This window comes from Sceloporus undulatus, chromosome 3 (assembly GCF_019175285.1).
Source record: "Sceloporus undulatus isolate JIND9_A2432 ecotype Alabama chromosome 3, SceUnd_v1.1, whole genome shotgun sequence".
In the NCBI taxonomy this organism is placed as follows: domain Eukaryota; kingdom Metazoa; phylum Chordata; class Lepidosauria; order Squamata; family Phrynosomatidae; genus Sceloporus; species Sceloporus undulatus.
The window spans coordinates 28,103,487-28,126,901 of record NC_056524.1 but is presented as its reverse complement, the minus strand read 5'-3'; the positions used below and the strand labels follow the sequence as shown (position 1 = coordinate 28,126,901).

The window sequence follows — 23,415 nt, the reverse complement described above, 5'->3', positions numbered from 1 at the left end:
CACTCTTAAAGTGTTGCTATTCCACTTTAACTACTCTGAATGCCTCCTGTTGCATTCTGGGATTTGCACTTTAGGGAGGAGCATTCAGAATATTCAGCCAGAGAGCTCTTGGGTCTCACTGGACTACAAACTCCACAATGCAACATGAGGCAGTCAGAGCAGTAAAAGTGGAATAACAATGCTTTAAGAGTGTAGTGTGATAATTAATCTCTGGCAAATGTTGACCATAGAATTACACTGAAGGACCTAGATGTTCCTACAGAAAGCACTTCTCTAGGCATTTGTACCCCCTCCAGCATGAATCTATGATCAAATTCTGACAAATGTTTACCATAGAGCTGCGCTGGAAGAGGAGATTCCTAGAGAGGTGTTCTCTGAACACCCAGAATGCAACAGGATGCAGCTGGAGCAGTTAAATTGGAATAGCAGTGCTTTAAGAATGTAGTATGATAGTCTCCTATGATCAATCTCTGGCGGATGTTGACCATAGAGTTACGCTGGAGGACCTAGAGGTTGCTAGAGAAAGCACTCCTCTAGGCATTTGTAGCTCACGCATTTGATTATTTGTGGTTTTAATTAATATGTCTTCTCTAGGTCCTCCAGTGCAACTATGCCAGAAGTTGGCCATAGAGCTGCTCTGGAGGACCTAGAGATTCCTAGAGAAGACACTTCTAGGCATTTTGTAGCTCCTCCAGCACGACTCTGTGATCCAAATCTTGACAAACATTGACCATAGAGCTGTTCTAGAGATTCCTAGAAAGACACTTCTAGGCATTTTGTAGCTCCTCCAGCATGACTCTGTGATCCAAATCTTGACAAACATTGACCATAGAGCTGTTCTAGAGATTCCTAGAGAAAACACCTCTCTAGGCATTTGCAGCTCCTCCAGCATGTCTCTATGATCCAAACCCTGACAGACGTTGACTATAGAGCTGCTCTGGAGGACCTAGAGATTCCTAGAGAAGACACTTATCTAGGCATTTTGTAGCTCCTCCAGCGTGGCTCTATGATCCAAACCCTGACAGACGTTGACCACAGAGTTGCGCTGGAGGAGCTTCCTAGAGAGGGAGTGTTCTCTAAAATGGATAGTTAATTCTAGGACTACAGATCCCAGCATGCTCTAGTAAGGCTCCCTCCGGCTGAGGCGAGGCCTTGGCTCTCCGGCTGCCTGCCTCGCTCGCTCGCCCGCCCTCCTGGAGCCCACCGGCCGGCTCCAGCCGCCAGGCCTCCCTCGCTCCGAGGGCCTTCCTTCCTCCCTTCCTCCCTTGCTCCGTCCCCATTGGCCGCCGGGCCTGGGGCTCCCAGAGTGCCCCGCATGGCGCGTCATTGAAGAGAGGCCATGATGGCGGCGGCGGGGGCCGCGGCGGCCGTCGGAGGAGCCCCGGAGGTGATCGCCCAGCTGGAGAACGCGGCCAAAGTCCTCATGGTGGGTGAGCCCCCGGGAAAGAGCGCAGCCCTGGCTGCTGGGGGCCTCCGGGGCCTCCTCTGCCCCTTCGCGCCCCAGCAACCTCCCTCCCCTTGGGTCCGGGCTCCACGCCGAAGGGAATCAAGCCCGCTCTGGGAGCGCTTTAACGTTAGCCTATTGTTAATAGTAGCAGTCATATTATATTAATATCCTCATTGGTATTATTATTATTATTATTATTATTATTAGCATAATAATAATAATAATAATAAATAATAACTCATCATGTGACTATTTGTAAAACAAATAAATGAATTAAAACATGATGATTCTCCTCCTCCAGTTGATAAAGTCAACCTCAGGCAGCAAGGTAATCTAGGTCCAGAACGCACCGCAGGAAGAGTCCCGCCTGAGAGCGCTTCACCTGCCCCCGGCTCCAGGCCAAGGAGCCCTGGGAACCCATTCGGATCAGCATCTGGTTCTTGCTCTGTTAATAGACTCGTTATTGTTGAAGCGGTGTGAAACTGGGTTATTTCTGTACTGCAAATTGAGTCTTAGTTTTAAGTTATGATTTGGTCAATTGGGGTTTTACCCCAATAGAGAAATAAATAATAGATAGGTAAATATTAAGGTAGGCTGGCATCTCTGAGAACAACTCTCCTTCAGGAAATAAAAGCTTTAAGGCCAGTAAATTACAGAAACAATCCAGTCTGGCACCACTTTAACTGCCCTGGCTCCATGCTTGGAAGCTGGGCATCGCAGGAGATGGCTCATAGGACTACCAATCCCAGAACTACCAAAGTGGTGTCGGACTGGATTATTTCTGCATTGCGGACGCAGCCTTGGTCGTTGGCTTCTCTTGGGCCTAACTCATCCTTGCTCTGGCTACCTGAACCTTACATATAAACTCTTACTCCCTTCCCCATTTTGTGAGGTAGAATTCAAAGACCCATCTGTGTTAGTTGGAAAATCCATATGGAAAGGGATCTTGCAGCACCTTTGAGACTCACTGAGAGAAAGAAGCTGGGTGTTTGCACCTTTCACCTCCATAATAACCTCTCCTGTGACAGCCAGCTTGGCCAGTGGTTTGAGTTATTATTATTAACCTTTATTTATAAAGCGCTGTAAATTTACACAGCGCTGTACATACAATCTTTTTAATTGGACAGTTCCCTGCCCTCAGGCTTACAATCTAAAAAGACACGACACAGAAGGAGAAAGGAGAGGTGGTGGGGAAGGGGCCTCTCTAGTAGGCTAATACATATAAAGTACATAGCAATACAGGAAATAGTTCGATAAAACAGGCATCAAAAGAACATCAAATAGCAAACGACAATTATGCAATGCCTGGAAACGCTTCTCTGAACAGGATGGTCTTCAACTCTGTTTTGAAGCTGGTTAAAGAAGTGATGGCTCTTGTTTGCGGGGGAAGAAGGTTCCAGGAGTGAGGGGCAGCAAGTGAAAAGGGGCGAATCCGAGATGGGGCAGAGGAAATCCTGGGCTGAGACAGCAGACCTTGACTACCAGAACGGAGGGCCCTGGTGGGAAGGTGAGGAGAAAGAAGGTCTGATAAGTAAGGAGGGGCCAGCCCATGGAGGGCTTTAAACGTCGACAGCAGGAGCTTATACTGAATACGGAAAAGGAGGGGGAGCCAGTGAAGGGATGCCAACACAGGAGAGATGTGGTCAGCGCAGTGGGTGGATGTGATAATGCGTGCAGCTGAATGCTGGACAGAGATTAAAGGACGGAGGTGAGAAAGAGGAAGCCCAGCCAGGAGGACATTACAGTAATCAAGTCGTGAGATCACTAGGGCATGGACCAGGATCTTGGCAGTAGAGGCGGAGAGATATGGTCAGATTATTGTTCTGGAGACCACAATTCAAATCCTCACTTGCCCATGAAACACACTGGGTGACCCTGGGCAAATCACACTCTTTCAGCCTCAGAGGAAGGCAAAGGTAAACCTCTGAACACATTTTGCCAAGAAAATGCCATTATAGCTTCACCATAAGTCGGAAATGAAAGCACACCACCACAAAATCACTCCTGCAGCCATGTGCTCAAATGCCTGAATCCCACCTTCCTCTCCCCATTCCTTTCCCTCCCAGACCATTCTTCTTGCTTCCTTGTAAACATTTGCTGGTATTAATAAATTAGATTTGGGTAACATAAATAACCATTTTGTGCCAATTGGATGTACAGGTTGAGTCTTTCTTATCTAAAATGCGTGGGATCAGACGTGTTTTGGATTATATTTTGAGATGATGTGATACCTTTGTTTGTATATATGTATAGGCTGAGTCTCCCTTATCTGAAATTCTAGGAACCGTAAGTATTTTGGAGTTTTTCAGATTTGGGAATATTTGCAAATACATAACGAGAGCCAGTGTGATGCAGTGGTTTGAGCATTGGACTCTTCTGGAGAACAGAGTTGAAATCCCCACTCAGCCATCAAGCCTACTTCATAATGCTGGGCAAGTCACACTCTCTCAGCCTTAGAGGATGGTAGTGGCAAACCCCCTTTTAACAAATGTGGCCAAGAAAACCCCATGATAGGTTTGCCTTTGGGTCACCATCACTCATAAGCAACTTGAAGACACACAACAACAATGAAGGGACAATTGGAGGTAGGACCCAAGTCTAAACATGAAATCCATTTACCATAGGATTCATATATACCTTATACATATAGCCTGAAGGTAATTTTATACACAAGATTTAAAAAAAAATTGTACATGAAAAAAAGTTTGTTTACATTGATCCATTAGAAAGCAAAGGTGTCATCTCAGCCACCCATGTGGATGAACCTGGCTTTTGATAGACATTTGTCCCTCCACATTAGCAGGGGTTAGGGGCATAGGATCCCCGTGAATGTGAAAAAAACACAAATAACAAAAACACTATTTTTTTTTTTACCTGAGAGAACACCTCTCTAGAAATCTCTAGGTCCTCCAGTGCAACATCTGTTAGGCACTGAGCAAAGAATTGCTCTGGAGGAGCTACAAATGCCTAGTGGAGTGTTCTTTGTAGGAATCTCTAGGTCCTTCAGTGCGACGTTTGGTTAAAGTTGACCACAGAGTTGTGTGGGCGGAACTAGATATTCCTAGAGAGAACATATTAATAAAATCCGTGAATAATCAAAGCTGCAAAAGTCAAAGCCGCAAATGTGGAGGGACAAGTGTATTTCAGAATTCTGGATAAGGGAGATGTACATAATGAATTATCTTGGAGATGGGACCCAAGTCTAAACACAAAATTCATTTATGTTTCATACTGTTGCCCCTCAGTACCCATGGATTATTTATCCACGGATTCAAGCATCCAAGGTTTGAAAATATATTAAAAAATATAAAATCCAAAAAGCAAACCTTGATTTTGCCATCTTATAGAAGGGACACCATTTTACTATGCCGCTGTATTTAATGGGACTTGAACATCCACAGATTTTGGTATCCACAAGGGTCCTGGAACCAAATCCCAGAAGATACCAAGGGCCCAATGTATATACTTTATACACATAGCCTGAAGGTAATTTTATACATTATTATAAAATAATTTTGTGCCTGGAACAAAGTTTTTGTACACCAGGAAGCGAAGATGTCACTGTCTCAGCCACCCATGAAAAAGGTTTTGTTTTTTGGAGTATGTTAGATTTCAGAAGTCAGGCTAAGGGAGACTCAGCCTGTAGAGAAAGGTATGTCTCCCCATCCTTTTTTCTTACCATGCTATCTTTTCTGGGTTTGCGGGGCATAAAATTAAACAGCCTCTTCCATAAGCTTTTCTTTCTTTGCAGTCAGTAGGCACCTAGAACACCTCTTCATGTATCGTTTTAGCTGATGACCCTGTGTTCCTAAGAGCTCCTTGTGAAAGATATCACAGGTAGCCATGCTGGTCATAAGGTGTGTGTGTGTGTGTGGGGAATTTATATATTCTGTTTAGGCCAATTGGATTCTGTAGTTTCAAAAATGATCAACCTTTCCTCCTCTTACTGTGCCTAAGAATTACTCCAGGGGAAACTTAAAACCTTAAACCAGGGGTAGGCAACCCTTTTGAGCCGGGGGCCAGGTAGCTGTCCCTCAGACAACTGGGGGGCCAAAGCCAAAAAATAAATAATTAAATAATAAAAAAATTAAATAAATAAATAAACCGGGACAAATGTAGGGCAAAATTTTCAAATGGAGGGCACTTTTTAAATAAAAAATGGAGGACACGTGAAAAAATTTGCTGATTTTTAAAAAAATGTTAAGATAAATGCATGTTTCTGAGGCTTCTATAGACAATCGCCCCCCAAAGGCCCCGGCGGCAGTCGGCAGCAGGATCGGGCTGGGGCCGATCCCAAGGCCTTGCCGGGTCGCATCCGGCCCGTGGGCCGCAGGTTGCCTACCCCTGCCTTAAACGGTCAGTTGACAGAGCTTTAGTTGGTGGCCCTTTTCCCTCCATACCTTGTCAGGATATTCCAAGACAACATGGACTCAGTATCAAGTCAGGGTGTCTTCTCCACTATTTTTGTACCCTATTGATTGGTCTAATAAAGGAAATCAAAATAGAATTAATTTTTGAACACCAATATTTGAAGAATGTGCTCATCCTTTCTGTAAATTCTTTTGTAGAATCTCTTTTATAATTTGTGGGCAGAAACAAGCAGCCGTGACTGTTACTGTTAATAATAATTTTTTTATGGAATGTGTTTTACTGTAATTGTTACAGTAAATTGTTAAACTTTTTGTATTTTCTGTATATGCACCCAAAACACCTACAGCATAATAAAATAAGAACTCTTATGTCAATTTGTAAAGAAATAAAACATTAACTTCGTACATGTTCATAAACTAAACATTAGAAAACAAAGTAATGTAGTTGCCCAAAACAACTACTGCAGCCTTTTAAACTGAAGTGTAGGAAACCTGGGGAGTAATGCTCCCACCAGTTAAAACAGTCATATCACCATCGTTCTTAATTAGTCTCAAAAAATTGAAGAGGAACTGAATTTTTGCAGTTCATATTACAGATGGATCTTGGACAATTGCTGTAAAGGAACAAGTAATGTTTTCTCATAGCCTGTAGCTTTCTATATTAGTAGTTTTTGTAACATCGCTATTTTTCAAAGGGCATCTCTAAAATATAAGTGACGGTGTCCAAAGATGTCTTTCAATTCTTTCCCTGGCAGTATTTTGCATCCCCCTCCCCTCTGATTTTCTCTAGAGAGGCTGCAGAGAAGAAGGGAAACTCCTGTTGCAACAACTCATTTAACATGGAAATTAGCCAAAGATTACTGTGCAAGCAACACACAGTGTGTCCATCTTCCTTGGGTGGGGGGCTGGGGGGAGGGAAGGTTGATAAAAATCAGGTTTTTTAGAAAAGTGTTAAAAAATGAAATCAGGATTTATTTTTTTCTTTTAAGTAATTCATAAAAAAGAGTGTAAGTAAAAAATGTCATCATAAATATGAATTATACAACTTCTAATTATATTTGATGAATGGGGTGAATCTACACTGTAGAAATAGTGCAGTTTTACACCACTTTAAGTGACTCTCAATCAGAGTAGATTTTCAAAAGAAATTAATTCCATCTAAAAACTAAGTGCACTCTAATTTTGAAATGTGTTTGGCTGTATTCTGTTGCGTCAGTGTTTGAAATTCATCATCCAGTAACTTACATTGCAGTTTCTTTACTTACCTGTGGGATCATTGTACTCAGTTTTACATTCCTTTGGGGGTCCCCCCCCCCCCGTGCTGGCTGTGTTTATGTATAGCTCATCAGTGAATGCAGGTATTACAGAATTATCCTTTTAGGATGATTCCTTCAGAGGACATGTGGATTCTGTAGCTGAAGTGGATATATTCAAGTAGTTCCTCTCATTAAAACAAAAGCCACCACCTTGCTGTACACAGAAATGTCAGGTTCTAGCTAACTTTCTTCTTAGGAAGATTTCATATACTGAATCAGACTTTGGTCCATCTAGCCTAGTATTGTCAACTGATTGGCATCAGTTTTTCAGGATCCAGGCAGGATTCCTTCCAAGCCTTACATAGAGATCCCCAGTGTAACCTGATTGTGTCCTGTCCAAATACTAACCCAGATTGATCCTCCTTAACTTCTGAAAGTAGATGAAATTAGGTATATTCAGGGTGTATTGTGCATTTGTGTATTGTGTATATTACATATAGATGAACACTGCTTTGATTTTTGTGTGGGAGGTACACAAATACAATGTGTGTAACAGCTTATATTACTCTGACCACTGGTATTGTATTGTCTACTCTGGCTGGAAGTAACTGCCCAAACACCTAGATGGAGTGTTCTTCCCACTCCTTTTGCTGAGATACGTTTAGCCAGAATTACTGTAAATTGAACCAAAGTGCTAAGCCACATCCCAAAGGTAGTGTTTCTTATATCCTTTGGCCAGAAAGGGCTACAAGGTATGAGCTTGCTGGTGATAAAAGGCATCTGCTTTGGGGTGTTTTGTATTAATATCCACTTTAGAAAGACTCGAGGAGCAATAGAAGAGTGCTGTTCAGTGAATGAGTATCTACTTGATTTGAAGAAGACATTTGCAGATGCTTTGTGTGGTAAAAAAAATCATAATAAAGTGAACTATGAATTTTCAGAACAGTCACTCCCCCCTTGCTTATACCTTTAAGAGATACAACAAATGTAGTGGGAGCAATTCATGAAAATTGGCTAATGGTACTAATAGCCATGCATCAGCTGTCAAACTGATGATACACTGGCTGTGCTGCTCTCAATCTGTTATAAATATAGACCATGCTGAATAGAGATAGGAGCCTGGCTGATGGGAAATCACTATTTTTAACACAAAGCATCTTCTGGAGAGTGGGATGTGTGTGGGAGAGGTAACTTCCTTGACTGTCATGCATGGCTTCCAAATACAAACAAATTCTAGGCAGTCGTTCATGACATGATTCATTGCAGCGGAAAAAATGTCATGAAAAGGGTTGTTAAAAATACAGGTTGGCATGCCTTCCATTACTTTTGTGGTGTTATCTAAGCTGTTGCAACTCCCTGAGGTGCCAAAGAGCATACACTGCAGGTCTGAAGATCACTTATTCATGGGGCTGCTTCTCCACTGTTGTTAACAGGAAAGCTTTGCTTGTGTGGACAGAGACAGTTGTTTTTGTTGCTGCCTTTATGCTTCTCTTCTATAATTGTTGTTCGGAAAATACAGACTTTAATGAAGCAAAGAGCACATTTTAAAAGTCTTCATTGTTGACACTCCTCTTAAATCTTGTTTGTTAGCACATCTTGTGAATTTATATCAATCAGAGTGAATTGAATTTATTTCCTGGTAACCCTTTCACTCTCCCTCCCCTGCTTATATTCAGGCAGAAATGGAAAGAGGATTCATTATTAACCTTTATTTATAAAGCGCTGTAAGTTCATTGTGCTATGTCAGTAAAAGAACATGAGAGTTCCCAGTTGCTTGTTTGCTTTTTCCTACTAGGATGCAGTGAAGGAAAGGAGTGTGCCAGCCATTCTTGATTTCTTCCCCAAAGGGATTCAGGAGAAGCTACAACTGCTGCAGTTAGTGTTAAATTTATCTCTGACCATGCTGGCTAAGAATGATGGTGTTCTGTCCTACATCTGGAGGGTTCTAGGTTGAGGGAAGGCTTGGGGACAGACCAAGACATTTTGCTATGGAAAGCAAAATATAAAGGGGTTATTTCAAATGCAGAAGCGAATTGGAATGATAGCTGAATCTTCAACTCTGTAAATGGGATGATGTTCTTCACAAAGAAGGCTAACTAAGATAATCTAGGAAACTGTGAAATATTTGAAGTTTTGACTTCCAGCAGAGATAGCAGCCAGGGCTTTCATGAAGGATGACTGGAAAGCTGCCTCCATTGCTCCCCAGCATGATCCAGCTATGGCAATCACCTGGATCTGCCTCGGGGATCCAAAAAACACTGCAGAAAGAATCCAGTTTGAGACCACTTTAACTGCCGTGGCTCAGTGCTAGGAAATCCTGGAAATTGTTGTTTCAGATGGAGAAGGCTGTCTCACAGAATTACAGTTCCCAGAATTCCCTAGCACTGAGCCAGGGCAGTTAAAGCAGACTCAAATTGGATTATTTCTGCAGTATGTTTTGGACCAGGGTTTCTCAATTCTGGGTCCCCCGAACCATACTTTGCAACCTTGCAAAGGGCCTTTTCCATCTCGGCCCCACAAAATTGGAACACCCTTCCCGATGAGCTCCGCTCCATCACCTCCATGGATCTCTTTAAAAAGAGACTCAAGACCTTCTTTTTCCGTCACGCTTTCCCCCATGTGCCTTGATATGTGTGGTTTCCCCCCAGTATGTATCTTGTACCATTGATTATCAACTCAGCTGGCTTTGATATGGTTTTTATGGTTTTAAATTGCGATTGAATTTTTATTGTCAAGTTTTAATGTTATGTATATATTGTGTTGTTATTTTTGATTATTGTATTTTGTATTCTTTGCTGTGCACTGCTTTGATCAGTTTTGGAAAAGTGGTATATAAATAAATTTTATTATTTATTATAGGTTTCCCTTCCCCTTTCGCATCCGGTACAAGCTTTTGTTACTGACTTTCAAAGCCCTCCATGGGTTGGCCCCTCCTTACTTATCTGACCTTCTTTCTCCTTACATTCCTACTCGCACCCTCCGCTCTGGTAGTCAGGGTCTCCTGTCACAATGTAGGACTACCACTGCCCCCTCCCGAATTCGTCCCTTCTCGCTTGCTGCCCCTTACTCCTGGAACCTTCTTCCCCCACATGCACACCTCATCACTTCTCTGCCCAGTTTCAAAACTGAATTAAAGACTATATTGTTTAGAGAAGCATTCCCAGAGGTGAGCCCCTCTCTGACCCAGGAAGCCTCCTTCTAACCATCCATCAAGAAGCCAAGCCCTTCCTCCAGTCCATCTGCCTTGGTCCAGGCCTCGGAGGTGGAAAAGATCTGCTGGACCTGATCCTATTCCCCACCATCACTCCCTTCTCCTTTTGTGTCGTGTCTTTTAGATTGTAAGCCTGAGGGCAGGGAACCGTCTGACTAAAAAATTGATGTACAGCGCTGTGTAAACTTACAGCGCTTTATAAATAAAGGTTAATAATAATAATAATAATAATAATAGCTTGACAGGGATTCTACAAGAAATTGAGATTGGGGGAAAACCCCACTTTTTATTATTATTTGCTATACAATTGGCCCTCTGTTTTCATGGGGGATCAGTTCTGGATCCAGCCACACCCTGAAAACACACATATATAAGCCCCATAGGCTTGAATGGGGCACATGTCTGTGAGTGCATGCAGGTGTGCACTGCAAGAGTGCACCCCATTGAGAATAATGGAGGTTACCCCTCAGTGAATAATCAGGAGCGCGGATCTGAAGTCTGTGAGAAAAGAAGAGGTGACTAATAATTTTTATGCAAGAGTTCCCTGAGACGTCAAAATTATTTCAAGAGTTAAGTAAAGGTAAAAAGGTGGTGAACGGATACTTTGCTCAATGATAGCACCAACCCTGGAAAAGTCTATGCCTTTTTTTGATAAAGGAGGAAATACCATTATTAGTGTACTTCAGTATAACATTTAAACCCAACATGTTGATATTAAAAATTTACCTACCGTATATACTCGACTATAAGTCAACCTCATGTATAAGTCAAGGGTAAGTTTTGGGGGCAAAATTATGGATTTTGATATGACCCATGGATAAGTCGAGGGTAAGACTTAGGGGCGTATAGCAAAGGATCTAAAGGATGAAGCAAAGCAAAACAATGTGAAAGAATTTACAAAATTCCAGCTGACATAACTCTTTGTGCTCAGTCTTAAGGCTGGATGGATGAGAGAGTAGAGGGAGTCAGTGCTTCCAGGACAGATTATACTCTTGCTTTTCACCAGGGGATGGTTTCTTCTTTTAAATAAGAGTTAAGGTACAGTACTTACATTGATCCATGGATAAGTCGACCCAGGTTTTTTGGGTCAATTTTTTAACCTTAATTTCTAGACTTATACATGAGTATATACAGTATGCCTGTGAAGAATTTACCTTTGACAGTGGAACACACTCCCTCAAAATGTGGTGGAGTCTCCTCCTTCAGAGGTTTTTAAACAGAGACTGAATGTCCATCTGTCAGGGGTGCTTTGATACTGTGTTCCTGCATGGCAGGATGGCCCTTGAGGTCTCTTCCAACTCTATGATTCTATGTATTGAAGGTCAGACAAAGCAGACTTACAGATACTAAAGTAATCTCAGACAGAAGTATCCCTCAGTAGTGAGAAAGGAGGAACCAGAGAGGTACATTAATAATGCTATTTCCTCCTTTGTCAAAAAAGCATAAAATTTCCCAGGGCTGGTCTCATTAGGCAGTGTCTAGAGAAGTAAGATTCTGGCTATTTTGGTGTTTGGAGATTGTCTTTTGGATTTTTTGGTAATCCATGTGTTCCTGATAGGGGCAGAAAACTGACCCCCAATCCTAGTAGAACTTGCTTGATGCTGACTTCTGTGTTTTTTCAGTGCCAGATGAAAACTGTTTTACTTTTCTAGAGCTTTTAGTTATTCTGTACTCTAATATAAAAAGGGATCTTGCATCAACTTTAAGACTAAAAGATAGAACTTGGAAGCATGAGCTTTCATAGACTTGAGCCTACTTCCTCAGATGGCTCTTCTTACAGTATCTACTGCCCTTTACCTACATGATATGAATACTGCTCTTATGGATTGTTATTGGTCTGGAGCTGTATAGGTTGCATAGGAAACTCCTGCTTATATTTAATTCACTTTTGTTCCTTTATTCTTACGTTTTGACAATATAAATTTCTGATCATTTGATCTTTTTGTATAGGATGTTTTTGTGATTGTATTACTTTTTATTATTTTTGTAGCTACTTTGAATGCATCAAACTACTTGTAATTCTTATCATAAAACTCGTATCATCACAATGGAGAATGTCAATGCTGAGTAGAGCTTCAGTCTAGACAAAGCTTTCTGAAGTTCAAGGTGGCCATATCTTTTAAAATATTGCTGTTCTGTTCTGACCTCCTTGCCTGTTCCAAATAAAAAGTTTGTCAAGCCTTTATTCATTTGTTCTCAAGTGTCTTTCTGGCTCTTATTGTAGAATGTTTGAATAGATTGTCTTTATTTACTTGTGCTATTGACCAAACCATGGAGCATTCTGTTATTATCTTTTGCAGTAAAGAAAGTATGTTTGCCAATATAGACGTTTCTACTTCTTTTGGTCTCCTCTTGTAAGAAATATATTTATTATAATTGTGACCTAGAACTCTGGGGTAAAATTATTTATGAATAGCCAGTGACTATTAATAGTGCTGTAAAACACTGCATATGTGCCTGTTCGTGGTAATATATATGTCCTTAAATACTTAGGATACTTAAATGCTTAAATATTTACTTTCCTTTCTGTCTGCTTCGTTTGTTGTCCAGCTCTCACATCCGTACATGGTGCTGGGTAATACAATGTCCTGTAAGAGTCTGACTTTAGTGCTCAGTTGTATATTTTTATTCTTCAGGATCTTTTCTAGTTCTTTCATAGCTGTTCTAACCATTCCTAGTCATCTTCTTATTTTTTGACTGCAGTCTCCACTCTGGACAATGTTTTGATCCCAGATATGGGAATTCTTTGACTATTTCGATTTCCTCATTGTCTAGTCATCTTTATAGCTAAAGATTTTTCAGCTGAGAAGATCATTACATAGAATTTTAGAATCCACGATACATGTTTTCATACATAAGGTATGGTCACTCCTTGTGCCTGTGGTGAGCAGATGGCCCATTTGTTTCTGAGCAAATTCTATTTCTACTACTTATATTAAAAGATCCCGGAGGTATAGTATTAAAAGCATATATGCTATTGATGAGAAATACATGACTCTCCAGATGTTGTTGGTTTGCCACTCTTGTCAGCTCAACATGTATGAATAGTGAGGATTGATGTTGCAGTACAATCCAACATCTGGAGTGCCACTGCCACACATTTCCTGTTCCTGGGATATATACAATTTAGATCCCTGAGTCAAGGTGCCACACACATATAGCATAGCATGTTCATAATCTGCCACTTGCCCAGTCAGCTGGCAAAATTACATTCTGTAGAATCATCGAATCAGAGTTGGAGGAGACCACCAGGGCCATCCAGCCCAACTTCCTTCCATGTAGGAACAAAGCACCACCAACATATGGCCATCCAGCCTCTGTTAAAAAACCCCCAAAGAAGGAGACTCAACCACTCTCCAAGGGAGTGTGTTCCTCTGTTGAACAGCTCTTACTGTGAGGAATTTTCTCCTAATCTTGAGGTGGAATATCTTTTCTTGTATCTTGTATCCATTGTTCCAGGTCCTATTCTCTGGAGCAGCAAAAAACAAGCTTGTTCCATCCTCAGTATGACACCTCTTCAAATACTTAAACAGAGCTATCATGTCACTTCTTAACTGTCTCTTCTCCAGGCTAAACATACCCAGTTCTCTAAGTCTCTCCTCATAGGGCATGCATGGTTTCTAGACCCTTCACCATTTTGGTCACCCTCCTCTTCACATGCTCCAACTTGTCAACGTCCTTTTTGAATTGTGTGCCCAGAACTGGACACAGTATTCCAGGTGACTGAGCCTGGTTAAGACTACTGGAGCTGCCTTGAATCCTGTTTTGGGAGAAAGGCGGGATATAAATCCATTAAATAAATAGTGCTACCCAGCATTTGCAGTCCATTTGCAAACCGGTTCCTCACTGCCCCTTCTAGCATTAGAGAGCTATTGGTCACACTACCTTGATAGTCAGGTCCTATGTTAAACAGACTATAGACTGATGTCTGATGACTTACTAGTCTTAGAATGATGAACTTTTATGTTGGAAGAGAGCCTAATAAGAGCCTCACACTCAGTTGGATTTTGCTTTGTAAATACCAAGGAAAATTACATCGATGCAGTTGGGACAGAAGAACGCATTGCCTGGGTTGAAAAGTGGGAGTTGTAGCTGTGTGGTAGAACAGGGGTAGGCAACCCTTTTGAGCCGGACAACTGGGGGGCCAAAGCCAAAAAATAAATAATTAAATAATTTTTTTAAAATTAAACAAATAAATAAACCGGGACAAATGTAGGGCAAAATTTTCAAATGGAGGGCACTTTTTAAATAAAAAATGGAGGACACGCGAAAAAATTTGCTGATTTTTTTTACAAAATGTTAAGATAAATGCATGTTTCTGAGGCTTCTATAGACAATTGCCCCACCATGCCCCTCGCGCCAAACGCCAAAGGCCCCGGAGGCAATCGGCAGCAGGACCGGGCTGGGGCCGGTCCCAAGGCCTTGCCGGGCCGCATTCGGCCTGTGGGCCGCAGGTTGCCTACCCCTGCAGTAGAATAATCAAAATCTTTTACTAATCAGACATTAGTATTAAGTTCTTCCTTGTATTACATGTTTTCCTCATTTTACCTTGAAACATGCTGACTTTACACTAGAGGGCAGTGTACTACTGCTCTTATTTTGTGCTCAGCTGTTTTTGAGAAATGTAGGTTTCTTTTATTTAAGCATAAAATGCACCTTAATGTAGTAAATGATAGTTATGACTGTTTGCTCTTAACAAGAATCAGTGGTAGGGGTAAACAACTAATAGCTTATAGCTGGAACCAGAAATCATTTATGGCTCCTACCAGACAGATTCTAAGTTTGGGAGATCCATAATCAGGGTGCTGCTACAGACCTTGAAATATTTAGTTCATGACATGCAGGAGTATAGCTGTAAAATCTCTACTCTCTACCTAATTGAAAAGTTCTTCCTTGGATGACACTTACTTACAGAACTTTACCACTGAAGAAAAGGATCTCATTATGTGGCAAAATGTATTTATAGAACCCAGACCATTATCTAGAGAACAGAAACACTTTTGGGTGTACAAAAGGTAACCATCCTTGATGCATAGCACACTAGCTGTCTGGAGTTGATGTTTTAAGGTTTTGTCAAAGAATGGATTCAAAGAAGTATATTGATCTTTGTATATTTTTATGCATATCGCAAAACTTTGCAAGATACCTAGCTTGCACACACCATGCTTGTTTGAATGACTCACAGAACTCTTTAAAATCCTTTATGGATAATAGTCATCTTGACAATTGGGTTCAAGAAGGAATAAAGTTGGATTGATGAGCCTTTCTTTTGACCCCTTCTATTATCTAATTTTAAAATTCTTTAAAAAGCATCTGGCTGTATGGTAGCACTCAAAGAACAACCTTCAATTAACAAAAGCCATCTTTCTGTTCGTGAAATAAGGGCTCATAGTACTACTGTTTTCACTAAAAGTGACAGTTTTCTGAATTCTTTAGGTAAAAAGAACCTTTATTTTCCCATTAGGCACCACCTTCCATGGTCAATAATGAACAACGGCAGCATGCTGAACACATATTTTTATCATTTCGAAAATCAAAATCTCCATTTGCAGTTTGCAAGCATATTTTAGGTAAGTCCTTGTATGTCTGGCATTGAGCTAGATGAAACAATTATTTTGAAGCGTATCACTTGCCTCCGTGTTGGTTATGTATGTGTGTGAACATGTGTATGTATGTTCTTCATTGTGATCCTGTGCACTTTCATTGCGGAGTCAGCCCTATTGATCTCAGTGGGATTTATTTTTGAGAAACATGAATTCATTCTTGGTGTCCTAACCATTCACCCACCCTTTCTTCATAGTCAGGGATCAATGGCTTTTGAAGGGTGGAAGAATGGTTAGGTCACCTCTACTACAAGCTGTAGAAAGGAATGGGACCAGTTCAGTTTATGTGATTTTGCATAAATTGATAGTTAATTGGTATCCTATTATAGTAATTTGTTAGGAATGGATTCTTTTTAAAATGTTTTTGATTTTAGTCTGTTCAAAATATTTCTGCTTTATTTTTTCGTGAATGGTGCTCAAAAGTGTCTTGCATTATTAAAAATGAGATTTTTTAAAAACAAAACACAGTTTTACATAAAAAATGTAAATATAATTGAATTACAGCTAAAGAGAATAAAATGTTCTCTGCCTGACATCTAATTTAGCACCCTGTCTCTGGTTAGCAAGAGCCAACATGGTGCAGTGGTTTGAGTGTTGAATTACGACTCTGGAGACCAGAATTCAAATCTCTGCTCAGCCATGGAAACCTACTGGGTGACCTTGGGCAAGTCTCACTCTCTCAGGTTCAGAGGAAGGCAAAGGCAAATCACCTCTGAACTAGTCTTGTCAAGAAAACCCTGTGATGGGTTCACCTTAGGATCTCCTTAGGATCTTAGACATGCAACAATAACAACTCTGGCTAGCACCCATCTTGCTGGAAGGAATGGGGTTGCCCAGATGTCATGATCTAAATGATTGAGCACTGCTATATTCCATGCTTGAACCCAACAGGAGATTAGATTAGTTTATCTATTTCAGTAGATATATTGCCTATAAAATTTGGTATGAATAGAGATAAGAAAGCCAAGAAGATTAAAGGAAGAGGATTGAAGAATTGATCTCAGCAGAACTAGAAATGAAATCATATATATTTTGATTTGGATTACTCTTTTACTTTATCCTGTTGGATGCAAGCATGAAATATAGCAGTACCCTTTTTGACTGGACTGATCTTTCTGGAAAGACTAAAAGTATTGAAATCTTTTGTTCTTAATTCCTGGTGCTAGGTTTTGTTTTGTTTTGTTTGTTTTTAAAGCTTCTTAATTTTACTCTTGGGTTATAGATTACTTTGTTGTTTTCCTTCAGTATTATTTTAGGGTATGTTTTAAATATTAATTTGTATATTTTACAATATAGGTTGCTTTAATATGTTGCATATTAAATTAATATTTTGTTTTAATATGTTATGAGTGGTAGTCTCTTGAATAAGGGGTTGCTGTTGAATAAAAATAAAATGAAAAATGAACTGCTTTTGCATTGGTGGATTTGCCATAAAGAATGCTTTTTCAGTATAGGTGAATTTACAGTTTTGCTTCTTTCTGACAGAAACTAGTAAAGTGGACTATGTCCTTTTCCAAGCTGCCACAGCGATAATGGAAGCAGTTGTTCGTGAATGGATTCTGTTGGAAAAAAGTAGCATTGAATCACTAAGAACATTCCTTTTAACATATGTCTTACAAAGGCCGAAGTAAGTACAAAGTGTTGTTGAAACTATTTCTAAGGGTGCCTGAATATTCCAGAACTGTTGTAATCATTCCTGTTCTAATAGTTAAGTCATAATAATTTTTTGATGGCAAAGAGACCCCCAACTAAATGTTGTTGTTTGGAGTGGTGAAGGTTCCAAGTACTTTTCTTGGCATCCCTAGATAAAAGCACCAGACAGAAAGTGACAGGAAAAATGCTCTTCCCTGGAGAGCCACTGCTAGTTAGAATACATATTACTTGGCTAGATGTATTTTGAGCTCTGTTCGGAAATTCTGACTTAAAGTTAATTTATTTGTTTAATGAAAAAAGAAATTAACTTCTAGTATTAGTCCTTCCTCCTTCCATGTCTTCTGACTCTTTTTTTAAAAATGCTTTTCTTTGTATCTTCCCTTTTCTTTTCTTTTCAGCGGCTAAAACTCAGAGGATGTCTAAGTACTTCAGAAGAAATGAGAGGGATGCAATGTGATTCCTGTTAATTTTTATAAAGATTTTAAATCTTAAACTAGGGACATTGTAAAGTCAAAACTGATTGACTGAATTAAAGCATTTTCATTTCATGCTTCATCTGAAGAAAATCTCCCAGAGCACTTTAAGTTAAGACAGCATTATGATGTATTTTAACAGGTTAATGTTGTTATTTTCCTAGAGTTTTGGTCACATTTATTAATATCTTACTTTCTTAACTGCTTCCACATAGAGAGCGACTACATAGCCATTTTATTTCTTTATTACAGATCGTGGTTCAGCTATATGTGCTCCAAGGTGGTTTCCAGTGAATGTCAATTAAAATAATTTACTATGCTGGCTATATGCCGTAATAAATGAAATGAAGTAATTCACAGTTAAAGTTTATGAGTAAAACTGAAAACTAGTGACCAAACATCAGTATAAGTAGGACTAAAATCTAATAAAAAATCAAATCTAATCTAATAATTGATATTAATAAAGAGACTGGTACTGTGCACTTAGAGAGGAATGGTGCTATCTTATACATGTCCTACGTGTGGGCTTTCCATTGATATTTGGCTGGCAATTCTAGAGATAGAAAACTGGGCTAGATAGTCCTTTGGTGTATTGCAGCATTGACTCTTCTATGTTAAGTTTATATTAGAACCACTATGAGTGCCAGTATGGTGTAATGGTTTGAGTGTTGGACTAAGACTCTAGAGACAAGCGTTCAAATCTTGGCTTGGCCCCAGAGACACACTGGGTGACATTGGGCAAATCACACTTATCCTCAAAGGAAGGCAAAGGCAAGCCCCCACTGAATAAATTCTGCCAAGAAAAACCTATGATAGGGTCTCTAAATTGGAAACAATTTGAAGGCACATAACAACAGCAAAAACTTAATTCAGCGTGAAGGAGGCTGCCTGTGGCAGTGAATGTAGTGTAAGAAATATAGATTAGAGGTTCAGATCCCCAACACTGCAAAGGATGGGCATCCTTGTAATGGCCAAGAAAGAATTTCTAAGAAATTAGTCATGTTTATAATGTGCTATAGTTATTGCTCAAGAAAGTCAGGCTTGAAGCAGTTGGAAATGAATGGGATCAACTCAGCCTCTTCCTGTTCTCCCAAGTGCTAGTGTAGGTTTTTGCTTTGAAAATGTTAGAATGTTTGGCTTGGTCAATACTGATGTTGTATATATTCTTTTATTATAATTTTCAGCCTTCAAAAGTATGTACGGGAGCAGATATTATTAGCAGTAGCTGTAATAGTGAAACGAGGGTCCTTAGACAAATCAATTGAATGCAAGAGCATTTTTCATGAAGTCAGCCAGTTGATAAGCAGCTGTAACCCCACTGTGGTAAGTTTTTGCATTTTAAGTGTATTTTAACCTTGCTGTACAAACCTATCCTTGCACACTTAGATATTTAAGCTTGTTATTATCATTGTGAGACCTGGTCCACACATGGAGCAGAATGACATGGTAGACTGGACTGTAGGTTTTTTGGTAAAAGACGGGGTATTGCACGTTTGAATTCTGTGTTGCTTTGAAACAAGCTAACATGGGTGCCTTACAGACGGACCTAAGCGGCGCTGTCGTTGCGCCAGGAATACGCACGAGGGGCGGCGCTTCCGGACGCGCCTTGCCCCTCGCGCGTATTCCGTACGACAAGATGGCGGCGCCCTATACAGACGGGCGTGGCCATCTTTATGTAACGGACACGCAGCGTCCGGACGTCTAAACCCGGAAGAGCCGTCGCGAGTGCGCGCTTTGGCACTTGCGGCGGCTCTTCCGGGTTGCCAGAAGGAGTGCAATTTCTGCACTCCTTTTTTGCAGTGCGGAGGAGTCGCGCAGTTTGGCTGCTGCGGCTCCTCCGCGCTGCAACCAGCAGCGGCCCAAGACCGCCCCTTTTGGGCAGTCTGTAACAGGCCTAAATAATGAAAGCTCCATGCAAGTAGAAAGCATAGCAGGGACTACAGTAAAACACTTTTTCCTGGTTGTGCTAGCTAGTTCTTTACTTGATCTAGCTCGGGTCCCTTGCTGAGAGAAAGGTGACACATAAAATAAATAAATAGTACTTAACTACATGTAGTCCAGTGAGTTACAAGCCCCTTTTAGTACCTCTTTTTGCTGCATGCGTAGACCAGGCCAAAGTTACTGCATGAGGAGTTTTCTCATGTGAACTGTTGCAATATGAGAACAAGGTAGATTTTGATATTCTGGTATTAGGTGAAAACAGTGTTCTTGGATTCAAATTTCATATCTGAATTGTTGTTGACTCTCCTTGTGATTCATGAAGGCCTTGGAAAAGTTAGTATTTTTGGATCACAACTGCCAGAACATCTAAGCCACCACAGTCACTGGGAGCTAAGTCCAAAAATAACTTGTCCAAGTGCTGGATTTATGATAAGACTTCACAGTCAGGTTGTTAAATGATAACTTCATTTGTGTCTTAGAGCTGAAGCACTGAACTGGCTTAGAAGAGTCATTCCTGTTAAGAGTGGATTTTCCATTAACTGTCAGTGATTCCCTTTTACTCCGTTCAGTTTACAACTGCCCCTCACTTTGCCTTGTCTGTGGTTCAGCTGTTGGAATTGTCTGAGGAAAGACCTTTTCCATTCCCCAGGGAAGTGGTGTGGTTAGGCAGTAGGGGTGTGTGTGCAGGCATGGAACTGAAAATGGCAATACAAAATTTACTCGTATTACATTCTTAGAATCCAAATGAGGAAATATCCTCCTCCCTCTCATGGAGCTCTAAATAGATTTGCAACACCTTATTTCCACTTGTGCCTTTAGTTCAATTCCAGACATGATCCCAGAAGATAAGGTTTAAACGTTCCATTACGGATGTGAGTTATCTGTTTCAGAGCTTGGAAAAAGTTACTTTTTAGGACATGAGCTATCAGAATCCCCAGTCAACATGATTGTGATCACACTGGCTGCAGGCTTCTGGGACCTGTGGTTAAAAAGTAACATTTCCAATCTCTTACCTTTTTCAAATTATAATCTTCATTATCTAGAGCTGAAAAATTGGAAATCTTTATCATCGGCTAGTGTTTGTCCAAAGACGAGGCATTTGTTTACTTCTCCAGATGAAATGAATGATGCAGGTCCTATGTGCCTAGAAAAAATTCCCTGAAGGATGGTGTGAAAATGCATATTTATAAAATATTTATAAACCACATATTTATAAAACCTATTTCCTGGAACAACTGAAACATCAGGCTTCCTTTCCTAGTTAAATTAGGATTTCCTGTTGGTCAACAGTTTGTTCTTTCAAAAGATTTATTTATTTGATTTGTATACCACCTTTCCCCTAGGGTGTTGATACAAGGTTGCTTATAACATAATTTAAAAGATGCAACTGAAACATGATAAATTTTACATATTGAAATGCAAATGACATTAATTATACAATGCAAATAGCAATTTAAACGATTAAAAATTTTCACACTACTAATAAATAAACAGTGAAGTGTAAAGAGGTCCACTGCATCCATGTTAAAGCTTTTGATTGTAATAGGTAGGTGGTTGTCAAAGGCCTACCTGAATAGCAAAGTCTTTGCTGATAGAAGGCTGGTAGAAGGACAACAGGGAGATGGGTAGCCTATCATACACAACACAGTTAAGATTGCTTTATTTTACCAAGGTATGTGTATGTTTTAAAAAAATGTGAAATGCATTTTGCATCTATATAGAACAGTGACATTAGAAGACTACAACAAGATGGGTATTCATACCTTCGCTCTCCCTTACTCCTCTTTCCTATTTGGCTAAGAGAAAGCAGGAGCCTAGAGCTCCCAAGTCTGGGTCCTGTTTTCTTGGTTGTTTTCCATGCTTCCCCTCTTCTTTTGCTTGATACAGGTTCTTTTGCCTGCTTAAGCTTTCCTTCATTCTTAATACATTCAGAAAATATCTCTATAAGTTTCTGTCTCTCCTCTTGGTCTCCTATCAACTCCCTCTGCAATTCATGTTAACTCGTGTTCAAAAACTCATTAATGATCATAGGAGACAAACCAAATCAAATTTGTAATTCTTAAACTGAGCTACTCCTGGCTAATGGTGACTATCCTTTTTTCATCAACTGTTGAGAAAACTCAAAATCTATCTCCATGTTTTGCAAAGTATCATAAGAGTGTGTAAATTTGTGATGAGTGGGAAAGGGAGAAGATTTATTCCATTCCGTTTATTCCATTTTCTAATCAGTTCCAATTTTTAAAAATTTGAACAAATCTGCTTTACCTTTCTCAGTCTTTGCAGTGCAGGAACATGAAGCATCTATGTCCATGCATCTGTGTGTGCTATCTCCATGTTCCTCTGACACTGTGATTAAAAAGTAAACAGAGTTACAGTTTGGATTGTAGAAAATCACTGAGAAATTGTAAAGTGAGAATTAGCATGTTGTTTTATTTCATGGACATGTTTTTCTTAAATATTTTACAGATAAACACATTTTTTAAAAAAATATTTAAGACAGAGCAATACCCCCGTGAATAAATTGTATAGATATTTAACCAATGCTGATTTTTAAAAGTCAGCCAGTCACATCCCATCAGATGTTTGGGAGTATAGAAATACCTTAAAGATGGACTGGAAAGATTATACTATTGGAATCAGGCAGGTTTCCCTGGTGAAAATATTCCTTAAGTAGACTACCAGAGCTGAAAAGATCCTCTGCCTTGAAACCAAGTTTCCAGACTCTCTCAGAGAAAGATCTGAGATGATGATCTCAAGGTGTGGTAGGACTGAATACTTACAGGATTGCCTGATAAGAATGGTTAGAATGCAACCAAGAGACACTGTAAACTATTTTTTCTGTGACATATTTGGGACGTTGAGACATACAGTATTAAGGCATAATTATGAGAGAACAGGAAGAGACTTAGTGTTGCTAAAGGACTCTCCCAGCGTAGAGGTCATAATGCTTATGAGCTATGCCAGAGAATATAGAATGAGACTGGTCAGTCAGTGCTCTTTCAAGGGATCTGTTTGGCTGTATGTTAACACATCAAGGGAACATTTAATGTGAGAGACTGTTGGGTTGCACTACTAGCAATGGGGCAATAATCAGAAAAGACCTTTCAGATCAACAGTGCAATGAACAGTGCAATGCACAGTGCAATAATCAGAAAAGACCTTTCAGAGTCAACAGTGCAATGCGGCAGCTAACAAGGCCAATGCGATTTTAGGCTGCATCAATAGAAGTATAGTGTCTAGATCAAGAGAAGTAATAGTGCCACTCTATTCTGCTCTGGTCAGGCCCCACCTGGAATATTGTGTCCAGTTCTGGGCACCACAATTCAAAAAGGACATTGAGAAACGAGCATGTCCAAAGGAGGGCGACTAAAATGGTGAAAGGTCTGGAAGCCATGCCTTACGAGGAACGACTTAGGGAGCTGGGTATGTTTAGCCTGGAGAAGAGAAGATTAAGAGGTGAT

General features: G+C 40.2%; 1 protein-coding gene across 3 annotated transcripts in view; it reads left to right on the top strand.

The window, feature by feature from the left end:
* The first annotated feature begins 1,284 nt into the window (after positions 1-1,284).
* Positions 1,285-23,415, top strand: part of XPO4 (exportin 4) — a 90,677-nt gene continuing 68,546 nt past the window's right edge. For all 3 annotated transcript variants that reach the window (XM_042457813.1, XM_042457814.1, XM_042457815.1), the window contains exons 1-4: positions 1,285-1,426; positions 15,749-15,854; positions 17,373-17,514; positions 19,198-19,336. In XM_042457813.1, the coding sequence (XP_042313747.1) occupies positions 1,340-1,426; positions 15,749-15,854; positions 17,373-17,514; positions 19,198-19,336 (474 nt within the window). In that variant the 5' untranslated portion in view covers positions 1,285-1,339. The remainder of the gene's footprint in view (positions 1,427-15,748; positions 15,855-17,372; positions 17,515-19,197; positions 19,337-23,415) is intronic.